Source organism: Mus musculus, chromosome 17 (genome assembly GCF_000001635.26).
Source record: "Mus musculus strain C57BL/6J chromosome 17, GRCm38.p6 C57BL/6J".
Taxonomy (NCBI): domain Eukaryota; kingdom Metazoa; phylum Chordata; class Mammalia; order Rodentia; family Muridae; genus Mus; species Mus musculus.
The window spans coordinates 66689665-66704487 of NC_000083.6; the positions used below are offsets into that span (position 1 = coordinate 66689665).

General features: G+C 46.3%; 1 protein-coding gene across 2 annotated transcripts in view, besides 1 other annotated feature; it reads right to left on the reverse strand.

Moving 5' to 3' along the window:
* Positions 1-14823, reverse strand: part of Ptprm (protein tyrosine phosphatase, receptor type, M) — a 687644-nt gene that overhangs the window by 22817 nt on the left and 650004 nt on the right. For both annotated transcript variants that reach the window (NM_001357625.1, NM_008984.2), the window contains 4 exons: positions 8702-8818; positions 4108-4262; positions 3799-3934; positions 761-910 (listed from right to left, as the gene is read on the reverse strand). In NM_001357625.1, the coding sequence (NP_001344554.1) occupies positions 761-910; positions 3799-3934; positions 4108-4262; positions 8702-8818 (558 nt within the window). The remainder of the gene's footprint in view (positions 1-760; positions 911-3798; positions 3935-4107; positions 4263-8701; positions 8819-14823) is intronic.
* Positions 6361-8618: an enhancer, noted in NCBI's record as "VISTA enhancer mm1745". NCBI's record gives its function as "enhancer in: tail[3/7]" and the evidence as "EXISTENCE:transgenic organism evidence [ECO:0001131][PMID:17130149]".

A 14823-nucleotide genomic window follows, 5' to 3' on the forward strand; every position in this document is an offset into this window, starting at 1 on the left:
CCAACTGAAAAATGTGATACAACTGAGAGACTCCTTAGGAAGTGTGGGCTGATAAGATGGTCCAGAAAGGAGCTAAGGGCAAGTCGATTCTCTAAAAGGCATATAAGGTAGGCTCAGCTGGCTGAAATCTACAGGCTCCATTTTCTCTTTCCCTCGTTGAGTTTTGTCTACACACAGCACATAGCAGCCAGAGGCAGAGGCTAAGGGTCCTTGCAGATCCATAGAATACAGCACCCGTAGCTCTGACTAGAGCAGGTTACTGAAAATCTTGGAGGCCAGAAGTTGGAGAGGATTTGGTCTAGAGTTAGGTACAGTTAGATAAAACCTGAACATAAGTAACTTTTACCTAAATGAAGATTTAGGCACATGGAGTGTCCTGCAAAGCCATGTCCATGGTTGGGCTGCACCCATGCTTCGTTATACTGTGAATCAAGTGTCCTGATCTTGGAACTGGTTGGTGGCTATCTGACATGCAGATGACACCGCTAGACTAGAGACTGTGAAGCCAAGTAGTTCTGGCCCTGGAGGGGTTTGGCCTGGTGCTGCTACAGACATTTTGAAAGCAGAGCCAGGGTCAATGCTAAACACCCTATTGGCCACACAGGAAAGTCATCCAGCCTCAACTGTCACTAGTCCCTAGGTGAGAAGCTCTTGTTGATTCAAAGGAGGGCCTAAGAGCTTACTTTAAGGAGTTTTCCTAAAGAGGGAAAGCCATAGCCTTCCAATCTCCCTGCCCCACCCTGCCTGGCTCCCCGATTACCCGGAATTCCTCTTTAATTTGGCTTGAGTTTGTCTGTGGGTCCAGTTTGTTCATGTCATAGTAGAGAGACCTGACTTGGGAGGCAGGGATGGAGGTGTCTCCACAAAGACAGGCTTCCAGGATCGCATCATGGATAAAGACGTACTGCTCCTGAAGAGGCAAGATGGACTTAGTTAGTGATGGGGAAGAACTGAAGATGAACCCAGAGGGCTAGAGAAGGCAGGGGTAGTGTTCTGTAACCCAGCTGATAGGAGCAGCCCATCCACAACAGAGAAGCATCAGGAGGCCCGTGTGCCAGGGCACTGGGCTGTCCAGCTTTATCAAGAATATCCCACAGACCAATTACAGCGGGTGGGACAGTAGCCAAAACACCTCTCGAGTTCCAATCCCATGAATTTGGAACCCAAATTCAGATGGGGAGTGAGCATGATTTTGGTTGACGTTGGAAGAATTTCCTAATCAAGTTCACAATATAAAAATGGTTCAGGGAAACTCAACCACGCTCCGGAGACAGTTGCAATTGTTAGTTATTTCAAACCGTTAGTTAATGGTTCTAGTTCTGATAATTATCAAAGTGCTAATAAGTGTAGAATATAGCTCTTATATGTGTGTATAGTTGATAGTTAAAAGATGGATTCTCTTCTCACCTGAGGAATACCGAATGGCAGAGAAGCACCTGAAAAAATGTTCAACATCCTTAATCATCAGGGAAATGCAAATCAAAACAACCCTGAGATTCCACCTCACACCAGTGAGAATGGCTAAGATCAAAAATTCAGGTGACAGCAGATGCTGGCGAGGATGTGGAGAAAGAGGAACACTCCTCCATTGTTGGTGGGATTGCAGGCTTGTACAACCACTCTGGAAATCAGTCTGGCGGTTCCTCAGAAAATTGGACATAGTACTACCGGAGGATCCAGCAATACCTCTCCTGGGCATATATCCAGAAGATGCCCCAACTGGTAAGAAGGACACATGCTCCACTATGTTCATAGCAGCCTTATTTATAATAGCCAGAAACTGGAAAGAACCCAGATGCCCCTCAACAGAGGAATGGATACAGAAAATGTGGTACATCTACACAATGGAGTACTACTCAGCTATTAAAAAGAATGAATTTATGAAATTCCTAGCCAAATGGATGGACCTGGAGAGCATCATCCTGAGTGAGGTAACACAATCACAAAGGAACTCACACAATATGTACTCACTGATAAGTGGATACTAGCCCAAAACCTAGGATACCCACGATATAAGATACAATTTCCTAAACACATGAAACTCAAGAAAAATGAAGACTGAAGTGTGGACACTATGCCCCTCCTTAGAAGTGGGAACAAAACACCCATGGAAGGAGTTACAGAAACAAAGTATGGAGCTGAGATGAAAGGATGGACCATGTAGAGACTGCCATATCCAGGGATCCACCCCATAATCAGCTTCCAAATGCTGACACCATTGCATACACTAGCAAGATTTTACTGAAAGGACCCAGATGTAGCTGTCTCTTGTGAGACTATGCCGGGGCCTAGCAAACACAGAAGTGGATGCTCACAGTCAGCTAATGGATGGATCACAGGGCTCCCAATGGAGGAGCTAGAGAAAGTACCCAAGGAGCTAAAGGGATCTTCAACCCTATAGGTGGAACAACATTATGAACTAACCAGTACCCCTGAGCTCTTGACTCTAGCTGCATATGTATCAAAAGATGGCCTAGTCGGCCATCACTGGAAAGAGAGGCCCATTGGACACGCAGACTTTGTGTGCCCCGGTACAGGGGAACGCCAGGGCCAAAGGGGGGGAGTGGGTGGGTAGGGGAGTGGGGGTGGGTGGGTAAGGGGGACTTTTGGTATAGCATTGGAAATGGAAATGAGCTAAATACCTAATAAAAAATGGAAAAAAAAATTATTTTTTATAAAAAAAAAAAAAAAAAAAAAAAAAAAGATGGATTCTCTAGGACTGTGCATGTAGCCCCATGGCAGACAGCTTGTCTCACAGGTGCAAGCCCCGATGACCACATCAATAAACAGGTGTAAAAACTATTCTTCTAAATGTGACTTGGCAGGGACTCTCCCTAGAATTAATTAGGTTTCGGCATCTTTATTATTGGTCTTCGATTACATGAAGTATTAAAGGCTTTCTTATCATTAATTTCTGTAAATAGCATTCTGGAAAAAGTATGATAAAGTGAGAAGATGGCTGCTTTAATACTTGATGAATTGTTAAAGTATTAAATGTAGAAAGTTAATCACCATTATGGTTTGAAATATGTCCCTAGTCTAAAGAGAAGAGGCACTGAAGGAGCCCTTTTGACTTCTGACATTCTTATGCTTGTTAAAGGCCCCACAGGGTTTGTAAACTCTTGTGTGTGACCTGCACATAGGGCTATTCATTTGTTCTTCAGTCTGCTTCAGGAACAGTCCTCATGGACCCTAGGTTCCAGGCCCCAGGTCCAGGATATAAGTTTTAGAAATGTCAACTTCTTGATATACCTCTCATTTCAACTTTAAGCATTACTAATTGGTACAAAACACCACAAATTGGACAAAGTCCCATGATGTCAGGCAGCGCAGGGAGAACGTTTTTTCCGGCTAGGAGACTGGTGTCGAATGGGGGAGATTGCCCTGAAGCAGCCTGGCAGGCGCCTCGCTATCCTCAGGAGCTGTCTTGCTCTGCTTCTCGGCTAATGTAAAAGACAGACTGAACAGGCGCAGTGTTGGAACCGCGGATGCTTAATGTAGAAGCTCTTCTGGGTCCCTTGGCACAGGCAACTGTGCGAATGTAGGTTGATGGCTACAGATTCCCGTCCCCGGAAAAACTCTTGGCACCAGAATCTGTAACTTGAAAACTCCCTTTTGGTTTGTTTTTGAAAGAGCACACAGAAGAAGGAAGGGGCAGGGCCCGGAGAAGTCAGAAGTTGGGAGGTACTTTTCTCCTAGTGGTAGGAATGGTTGGCATACTTCTTTTGCCCAAGGAGGTGGGTATGCAGGACACACTCTGGGGACTCAGCCATGGGCTGAAGGGGCCAGGTTCAGTACCTCTGTCTGCACCATGTTGACTCTCCTGGACCGAAGCTCTCTGACACAGTTGTAGATGTCCACCACTCCTTCCCTTTCTGCCATGTCCAGCATGATATCAATGACAATGAAGCAACCTGTCCTTCCTGCTCCAGCACTGCTCAGAGAGAGGAGACTGTCAGACAAGGGGAAGGGCTGCCACAAGGCTTCTAGCGTCCTAAACTACCTATCTCATTCACTTCTAGAACGCTTCCTAGAATCCCCATGAAACCCCATACCCAGAACCAGTTCATGGTGCACCCGTGAGGAAGCCCTGGGAACTCTCCTTACCTGCAGTGTACCACCAGCGGGCCTGCATTGGGTGGGCTCTTGGATTTGACCTGCCGGACAAATCCCAGCAGGCCAGTGGCATGGTAGGGGACGCCGTGGTCCGGCCAGCCGGTGAAGTGAAACTGTCTGATCTCTCGGATTTCATGAATGCCTCTCTGTAGTCCGCGGTCAGCCACGGCAGCAGGGAGAACAAAGGAAAGGGAAGGATAAGCTAGTGTAGGCAGGGAGGCAAAGCTTCTGAGAGCGAGTGTAGAGCTGAGAAAGACGGGCCTTTGTAGCTGGACCATTTAATCTGGTAGGCTTAGGACATGAAGTTGTTTATAGGCGTGAAGGGGGAAGTGGTGTCTGGAGGACTTGCTAATTGACACAGGCTATTCTGGAGATGAACGGGTCTCTCTGGTTCTTCCGAAGCTCTTTTGTACAAAGCAGACGGTGTTAAAAGCTGTTTGCTGGCAGCTATTGGAATGTTAAGACCCTTGTCCTGGCTCCAGGTGCTCACGTGGTGTGTGTACACCGCCAGCATTTTGAACACGTTTGCCGAAAGAATCAACTAGAACCCCTTTCCAATCTGTTTCATCTGTGGCTCAATTAGGTCTCTTTCTTTGGTTTAAACAAATGTGTGGCCCATTCATTCAGACACTAGCAATTCTGTGACTATAAATACTTCAAGTGTTAAGGCTGCCAGGACGTATGGAAATATGAAGGTGCCTCATCCTGTCTTCAAGTGGCCATTTCCTCTGTGGAAAGAGGTGTGTCAGGAAGCGCGAGGGTCAAGAAGTACTTTTACTGGGAATCTCTGTTGGAGCAGTGAGTGGAAGGCGGGGCACTGCCTGGTACTGAGCTGAAGGGGGCAAAAGGGAAGATACTCTATGCTTATTTTGGCTTTTAATTTGCTTTTCTTAACCCTTTAAAAGGATTGCTTAATTTTATATGTGTGAGTGTTCTGTCTGTGTGCAGGCAAGTGCACTCTGTGCATGCCTGGCGCTCACAGAGGTTCAGAACAGGGAACTGAGTCTCCTGGAACTGGAGCTAAGGACAGCTGGAAGCCATCATGTGGCGTTACTGTGCACAGGTGTGAGCAGCTACTCATGCATTTGCATAGGCACACACGTATGGAGGACTCATGAACATGCAAAGGTGTACATGTACGGAGGGAGGTCTCACAGGGATGCTGGGCCAGTGATGTCCCAGGATCTACCTCTCCCCGTTCTCTCAATACTGTGGTGATAGGCTCACATTTTTTATGTGGATGCTGGCGATCTCATCTCAGGACCGCTTGCTTTCATGGCAAGCTCCCTTACCCACTGAGCCGTCTCCCAGGCTCAAGGTAAATTTGAAAAACAAAAATCACTTTTAAAACCGAGGCTACACGTAAATCTGGGGTCCACTGTCTGTACTGTGTCCCCACACCCGGTCCTTCCTTTGGCTTTATTACAGGTGAACATGCCTGGACCTTACCAGATTCTCCACCAATCGTCCCCACGTGGTTAGTGAATGAAGACTAAATTCCCAGTTATTATGGGCTTGGGAAGGCTGGGAGGGGGAAGAAAGTCCGGAATTTAAAATAAGGCTCATTTGCTATTTGTTATCAGTGTGATAATATAGCTTTCACACAGTGACGTACCAATGCCAGCACTCTATTTCCTGTGGAAATCCTACGGTTTACTTGAGTTTGAACCATAAAGAAGCAAGTAGACAGGGACTCACAGTGCAGTGAGCTAACCAGGCCCCAGGGGACTAGAATACTGGTACGAGGTGGTTAAGAGCCAAATTTTCTCATCACTGAAAATATTTGGACAGTTCCGAAGACCCCCCATCAGAAGACAGGCAAGTCACTCTCAGACTTCCAGTGATGAGGGTGCTCGCTTGCTCCCCTGGAATTATGCTCAGTGATTTAGCCAGTGACGAGCCTGAGGTGATGAGGTACATCCTGTGACTCAGAACAGCTTTGGCAACAAATGCTCACGTCCTTCAGGTGGGAGGAGATTTTTATACGCTCAATTTCAGGCCCAGAGTGACACCTGTCAGGAGATGGGCTCCCAACTAATGCCTTTATGACTGATTTTCATAGCAAGGAACATGTTAGCCTTCAGGTGTCCTGAACACCCATTCCCACAGTGAAGCGCCACCTTTTGATCTACTCGTTACTGTCAAGAAGGCAAAGGAAGTTACTCTGGGTGTTACATCTCTTCTTGTACAATAACAACAGTGTCTCCTGGAGAGAAACATAGGACCAAACAGCAATCACAGTCCAAGCATTTCCCAGCTGGAGGTTAATTACATTGTTTCTTTAGTTTTCATTAGAAAAGCATTAATGCTACATAAAAAAGTCCAAATCATTTCATGTTTTCCGTGCAGTATAATGGGAGGGGAGACGCCACATCAGACCACTTAGTCTATCCCAATGTGGGTTTATTCTATGTCTGTGGAATGACTGTCCGAATCATGACGTATGCGTCTGTCTTTGAGACAGGGGATATTATATTCCTCTTGCTGTCTCAAAGGCTCAGGGTTTCTCATAGGCACAGAGGTTAGGGTGGTCACTTCCAGCTTCAATTCTGCAAGACAGACAAGGTCAGGGTCTGTGGGGACCTCGGAATTGCCATGTCAGCATAATGGGTATTGTGTGCTACATAAAACCATCAGGTATGTGGGAAAGAGAAGGAGACCATCAGATGCAAACTAGGGATTCATCAACCCCAGGCTCCGGCTATCTGATTGCTTTGCACAAGAACCCAAATCTACTTGCTCACCTTTAGGTCTCTTATTACATCCTGCTCCCAAAACAGAATTGCAAGAACCCAAAGCCCGTATATAACTACTTCTTTTCCTTTCTTCTTTAATGAGAACGTTTCAAAGCCCAAGAAGTGTTCTACGGAAGTTAAGCAATAGGATTTTCTTTCTTAAAGACTCCAATTGCCTAGTCTGAAAATCATTAACAGGTCTCCCCCTTACACCATCACTTCACGGGTCGCCTCGTGGCTGAAATACCTGGGTGTTTGAGGAACATTTCTGTGCAGCTGGGAATGTAGCAGGCACAATAAAAGGTTAAAAGCAGAGCAGAGAAACAAACCCGACCCTTGCTTTAACAACTAGGATGCATTTTCAGCTTATTAGAGGGCTGACTATTGTTCAAAGAACTTCATGTTTAAGCAGTGGCTTAGGAAAAAAAATACCGAGGGTCTTTTATTGCTGTCTGTTTTAATGCAGTTATTTATGAGTGCTCTTGCCAAGAGCCATACAGAAAGCCTGCAAGTGCTTTTCTCACACAGTCCTGCCTGAGAAGAAAAAAAAAAAAAATCGACATCAAAGTGTGAGGCTTGGAACTCGAAGAATTGAGCCAACCAGAACTTTATGATCTTTGAAGTTTCCAAGCCTCCCTCTTGCTTATTAAGAGAGAGAGAGAGAGAGAGAGAGAGAGAGAGGTGCTATAGGAGAAAGAAGCTAACTAGTATGAGAAACAGATTAAATAAAGTAAAGTCTTTTGGGCTTTGGGAATCTTGTTGTAAATTTGGATTTTCAAACTAGGAATGGCAGTTGCAGTCATCAGTGTGAATTAGACAATAGGCAGACCCTGCAATTTCCTTATTCCCCAGAGATGCCCTTGTTAGTCCAAAAAAGTGCATTTAGATGCAGTGACCATATAGAATCAGAAGAGCCAGGAGCTAAGAGGCCAGCAGTTTGGCATAACCCAGCCCTGGAAGGGGGTCTGCTGCCGCTGGCTGAATGAGAGCAGGCAGAATTCTTGATAAATCGATCATTTCTGAGTAGCAGCTGTGCAGGTCTGCGTCCTGGAGACCACCAGGCTCTTGACAGGAGAGCCTGTGGGCCTCTGAGGGGCAGAGTGTCTCTCAGTCACCTCCACCTTCCCCACAGCGTACCTGTGGCACTTCTCTGGACGGACTGCAGTTTGCTTCACCTCCGGCCCCTCCCTATGTCAGCAGAAAGAAGGGGACAAGGAGAGTCCCTGTTATGGCCTACAGCGCTTCCCGGAGAAGCAGCCCTATCCATGCGTATGGGATGAGGTGGAATAGAATCGATGCATGGCATTCGCCCAGGGCTGAGAGCGAAGTGTGAGTGAATATGGAGGGCGGTGCTGGCTCATGCAAGAGTGCCTGACTGATGGGGCTCCCTGAGGGCCCTTCAGTCTCTTTTGGACTTTGGGCCTTAGAAAGCCTGAAGGGGCTGAGGGAGTCCGGGAGCACTGCGGACCGGACCACTGTCTCAGCCCTGACACCAATTTATTTTTGGGAGATGCAAGTGGATGTTCAACAGGGGACGGCACACTTATCAAGTTTAGATGGCATCTCTCTAGATGTAGAAAACTTTGCTTTGTGAACCGAGAAAGAGAAATGGGCAAAGATTAAAGGTTAAAATGAAAATAGCATAGTAGACGTTATCTTTGGGTTTAGTTAAAAAAAAAATACAGATTGCCATGAAATGGGAATGGCCTGCGTTAAGGATGGAGCTGAGCTGTTAGGGAATCAGAGGGTGAGACGCCGTCTTGAGAAACTACCGGAGCCTACCTGCGTCCAGGCCTGATCCTAGATAAGCTGACGAGGCTACTGCGGCTCGCTCTGGCTTCCACACTTACCTTTTCCACGGCAAACGTTCTTATCACATATTCTGCCAGCAGCTCTGTATCTATTAGGGTGACTTTAATGTCTTTGTAGATCTCGGTGTCATCTGGCCAGTATTTACAGCATTTCACCTGCAAGGAACACAAAGGAGATTATGGGTCTAGCTTTTTATTTAGGTCCTTCAGTGAGGGGGTCATGTGATTTACAGGATAAATTTGCACACACAACTTAGCTGCGTACCCCAAAGCAAGTGTGTTTGTTGTCATTATCCCATTATAGTAAACCTTCATTTCTTACCCTTCCCTACTCAGGAAATGGCCTGGAAGAGTATACCATAGAGGAAGTTTGCAAATTTAGTCTCCTCGACTCTTAAAAGTTGATTTTATTTATTTGTTTTTCTAGACAGGGTTTCTCTGTGTAGCCCTGGCTGTCCTGGAACTCACTCTGTAGGTCAGGCTGGCCTCGAACTCAGAAATCCACCTGCCTCTGCTTCCCAAGTGCTGGGATTAAAGGTGTATGCCACCACTGCCTGGTGTCTCCTTGACTCTTAAGTTTCAGAAAGTGACTAAGGGTTTTTTGATGCAAAAGTCTGCCTGGAGGGAGAGGAGCTTTGTAACTAACTCTGCACCACACTCATGGGCTCTTGTTATTGGTGCTTACGGTTGTGAGGGACTGTCTGTCTCTTTACAATTAGTTTCAGGTTAGAACACAGATTAGAGGGTTTCTTCCCGAGCCCTTCATACATGCGCGCCATTACACTCTGTTCACCTGTGTCCCTCCTCCGCATTCCCTCCTGCCTTGGGGCTGGTTTCCTTCCTGTTCCCAGCTCCTGCCCTTTCTGTTTCTATTAGAAATTTCCCTTGGCCTCTCTACTTCCTATCTCCTTTATGTTGCTCTCCTGCTGCCTTCTTTCTAGTTTTCTCTCTCTCTCTCTCTCTCTCTCTCTCTCTCTCTCTCTCTCTCTCTCTCTCTCTCTCTCTCGTACACCTACACCAACCCCCAACCCCCCCCCACATATATCATATACATATACTAATATACAGTGTATGACTGCAAATCTAAGCTCCACATATATGAGAAAGCATGGAATTTGTTGTTCTGAGTCTGGCTTATTTCACTTAACACGATGGGTGCTCACTGGTTGCCTCAGTTTCCCTGCAAATGGAATGACTTCGTGTTTTCTTTATGGCCGCACAAAACTCCATCATCTCTATGAAATGCCTCCCCCCACACAATTCCTGTCCTTTACATTTCCTCTCATACAATCTAAGTTTGGGCTCTGGGGTCTTTCTGCAGGGATATTCTACACGGACAAGATCACGATGCCACCTCCCAAGTAGAGCTCCCCCTCCCCCGCCCCCCCCCCCAACTCTGACCTGTACTTTCTTGGGATTGTTGCTTTCTAGCACTGTCTGCGAGACTGACGAGATGGTCTTTCGTCTGGGGGTATAAGTGACTTAAAAAATTTGGTCACAACTTGCATTTTTAGTCTAATCTCCAATTATGTTCAAGGACGAACATCTAACTTAATCCTAAAAGAGACTGTGATCCAAAACCATTTTGTCTGTTTAGCATGGTTTCTCACCATTTCTCTCTGGGCACTGCTGCCCCATTTTTAACGCACATGTTAGATGCTAGCCCCCCACCCCTACTCACCCCCACCACTACCCAAGACTTTTATCCACAGATGTGAACTCTCTTTGATTCCCAAGGGGCATATTTGGTAGCAAGGATGAGATCCATCAGACACCTGGCCACCGCTGGCCAGCGGGAAAGGGGTTATTTTGCTTATTTCTCAGATCCTGAGGCATCTGGAGGTCATGCCCTATACATGATAAGTATGCAGGGGCTACCCAGGGCTGTATTTCACGGAGACAGACATAGGATCAGTGTAAGAAGGAAAATCCAAGATTGGGAAGAACTTCTCGAAGGATTATGGGCTAAGAAGACCTTTCAGAAGGCAAACATCTGTGTCACACTAGTGTTTATAGTAGGGTATGTGACTGAATAGGACTCTAGCAGCCTCTAAATGTTTGAAACTTTATGCAAGTTCAAGATAATCCTTATTTAATTTAGTTGGCAATATACAAATCAGGGTTTGAGGCAAATGGAGCAGGGTACAAAGATGGGCTTGATCCCGTGTTGTTTTAAATTGCCGCTGGAAACCTCCTTACAGGACCTTTGCCTGGAAACGCTACCTGTGACATTACCAGAAGGTGCTATCTATAGTATCTCAGAAATCCACATTATGAATGGCCAAACGCTACCTAAAGTGCCCCAGAGGAAAGGAGAGTGGCGATTCTTCTATAGATACCAAGGCTGATTAGATGGTACATATGCACAGGTCTCTAACTTGAGGGTGACCATAATTTCACTTATAGAATATCCGTGGTGGTTAACAGGGATGCTTATACAGCACACAATGGGCTCTCCTTTACTGTCTATGTCTTCTGTTATAAAAGCAGAAGGTAGTGGGTAAAGCTACAAATATAGTATGAATGTGTGATTTTAAAATGGAATAACTCAGTGTAATACAGGTAAAAGTGTATTTCTGTGGCAAGTACAATAGAATAATACTACAACAACAACGCCCTCCACACAATACACACACGATGCACCTGCAATCTGTGATATACCAGGGGTCTTTAAACCTAATAAATCCCCTCTTATCTGGTGTCTCCTAGTTGATACACGATAGGTGCAATAGGTAAAGAGTAGTTGGTTGCATGGTTGCCTATTCATCTATTTTAGATTCCTTTCCCTCTCAGCCTGGGAAGTTTTAATAAACATGAACGTGGGGCCTCCAGTGCTTTGGAGTCAAGGAGCTAAAGCCTGCCAGAATGGATGGAGGGTCAGTTTCTTCTCTGACCATTCCTGTGTGCCAGTTCAGATCGCATCTGAGATCTGGCCCTAGTTTTATTGCAGTTTTCCGGAGATCTGCAACCCTCAAGATGCAGAGGGATGCCTCTATGTGCAGGCGGGCGGCAGGAACCTCTATGCTAGATCATGTTCAGTTTGTGTGGAGGCTCCAAAGTCAAGGGCTTCCACTACAGCTGCACTGGTGGTGAACAGGCACAGCTGCTCTTCCAGCAAAGGACAGTGGCCTCCTCTGAGATGCGTGGTTGGGAGCCAGAGTCACTCGGATGCTCTAATCCAGAGGCAGCTAAGAAAACTGAAGCAGAGAGTTACTTCCTTCTAGAACCCTCGACTCTTACACACCAGCACCTGTGAGGGCAGGTCCGGAAAGGGCAGAGGGACCATTTAGAATCGGTCTTTCCCAACTCATCTCCCAGAGTATCTTGAAATGGTTTGCCACATCTGTTTCAGCCTACTAAAAATCCTTCTAATTTGAGCTCCTCTAAGTATCTTTTTTAACGGCTTGGACTTGTGCCAAGATATTATTTTGCTCGAAGAAAAAGGAACAGGAAAGAAAACATGTTTCATTGGGGTTGATGACTTTTTACAACCACAGCACGAGGGGCTTGTGGCCACCTCCTGGCTCTGACTCCGAATACAGTGATGTCAAAACCTAGGCTTTTTGAGACACCTGCTGGATCCCCAGCCTCACACAACTCGAAGCTCCTGTTTGATCCTGTGCCAAGCCAGCTGTCTCCTGCAGCCTGAGGGTGCTTGCCCAGCATCTATCAGAGACCTCACCTCCCACACATCTTCATCATGGATGGCAACAGCCTCCAGCATGGAAATGAGGCCACTTCCAGGGCCCTCTGATTACGTTGGTACCCTATGCAGATTCCATCAGGCCATTAATCAAGCAGAGGGCACTGGGCCCCACTGCCTGCTCATTACCACACTTGGCTGCAGGAGAGATGTAGCCAAGGGGTCGTTAACTTGGGCTTTAAAATTCAGTAACTTAAAACACAGAAAGCATTAGACTGAGGATCTTGAACTTACTGGAAGATGTCTTTAAGGAGAGCCATTTCTAACTCACAGCTCGAGATAATCCCATGCTTATTAAGGTCATAACATAACATCACTAGAGATAGAGCGAGTTCCCCTGAGCCTGGGAGTACCTCATCTTGACCTTGAGTGCATTCTGACGTGGTTACACTAAGAGTCCTAAACTCTAGCACATATCAGAACTCCTTGTGGTGATTCTCGACAAATTCCTGGGGTCTGAAGAACTGGCACTTCCAACAAGCTCCTTGACCTGTAGCCCATACTGGCCAGAGGAACTTCTGCAGCCCAGACAGACAGCAGAACCTGGCTGATATGAGTTGGAAGAAGGCCTTGCAACTTGCTTATGCAACCTCAGGTTCTGCCATCTGTCAAGAAGGGATGATGGCAATTCTTACCCAGAGAGTCTGTCCTAAGATGAAGTTAGTGGTTTTAAATTTGTGGACACGTTAGAATCAGGAAGGCGTCTTTAAAGAAACTCTAAAGCCCGGGTCACATTCCAGGCTAGCTCCTGGATCTCTGTGCTGGGGTAGAAGCAACCGTAGTTTCCAGAAGCTTCCTATGGGATCCCGAGTGCAGATGAGTCTGGAAATCATCAGACACAATGCAATAAACAGATCGAGCCAAGTGCTAGACCAGTCAACTGCAAGACCTCAAAAAACGATAATCCTTCTTAAGTGACGAGTTTAAACTCTGGACCCTAGGTGACAATAGGGGTTTGTGGAGCCTGGGAGGATGAAGCGGGTGGCCCTAAGCAGTGACAGCTGTGGTTTATGACGGGAGGAAAACGAGGGGAGGGATTTGTGCTGCTTCTGTTCTTTCCTGTAAACCATTCTTCCCAGAAACAAGATGATGACACAGAGGAGAAAGTTTGGCCTGCCCAGTCTCCTACTGTATGGCTTGGATATACTTCCAACCGGAATCAAGGGAAAAGTTTCTGTATTCCCTGGAGGCAATTTAAAGCAAACAGTTTGCTGGAGGCACAAAGCCAGTTTGCAAATCCATTTGCAAGGTCACTGCAGCTTCCATACAGAGAGTCCTTCCTGGTTTGGGTGAGATGTTCTCAGAGTTGTATCCTCACATGGAAGCTTGGAGAGGAAGACGGTTTGTACGGGCCCGGGCTAGTCTCTGCTCCTGGTTCCTTCCATGAAGAAGACAGGGGTAGGGTAGACAATGAACTCCCTGGGTAGGCCAGACCCCAGGTCAAGCTATAGGGCTGGGTGGGAGGGTAGACCTTAAGGAGCACTTGGCTTTCTTAGGTTTTGTTAGGGTTTGGCTTCAGGAGGAGCAGATAAAAAGTAGGACATCGAAAGCGGTTTTAGCTGTCCTGTCTAGGTGAGGCAGCCAAGGAGGGGAGGGGAAGAAGGAGAGTATATTCTGAAGCCATTGTTGACTTTACCCCTAGAAAAAGCTGCTAACTTCTGCCTATGCCTCCCAGCAGTTTATCATACAATAAGATCTCTCCTCTCCTCTACGTTCTCTCCCTTCTCTTATTTGAGACAAGGTCATCTGATATAGTCCAAGTTGTCTTAGAATCTACCATGTGGTTCAGGCTAGCCTCAAACACAACATGCTCCTGAGTGCTGGGATTATAGGCAGGAGCCACTAGGCCCAGCTAAGCTCATGGCTATGCTGTACACCATTATCTAAGTAAGTCTCAGTTGACCACTGCTTATCCTAAAACATTTAACATATACCGGTAAGTAGACAGGGACCTAGGCTGGCTTCTTCCTCTCATATGTGCTGGTGGATACTAGATCATGTGGGGGATGAAATGTTCCCAACTTCTAAATTGGACTAGGAAACTAGGAACTAGGAAAAAAAATGTCTATGTTCTGGGAAGGCAACTTAAAGCAAACACCTGGAGTTGGGAGTTACACAGACAGTTTGCAAACCCTCATTTGTAAGGTCACCTCGACTTCTATACAGAGAGCCCTTACTGGTTTGCATGAGAGAGAAACAATTTTCAAGGACCCAAGCTGGTCTCTATCCTCCTAGAGGAAGACAGAACATGCCCCCATACAGTAGTAATTCTGCAGAGTCCAGATTACCATCTCTGGTTCACAAATAACTAACTTGAACTGATTGACAGATAGATGCAAAGGTGTTCGAGATCAGCATTTCAACTTTGTGCCCCCAATGTGGCAAAGCTCTTAGCTAATGCCTTAGCTTAGGCTATGGAATTTCGGGGTTATTCTGTTTGCCATTGGGACAGTGACAA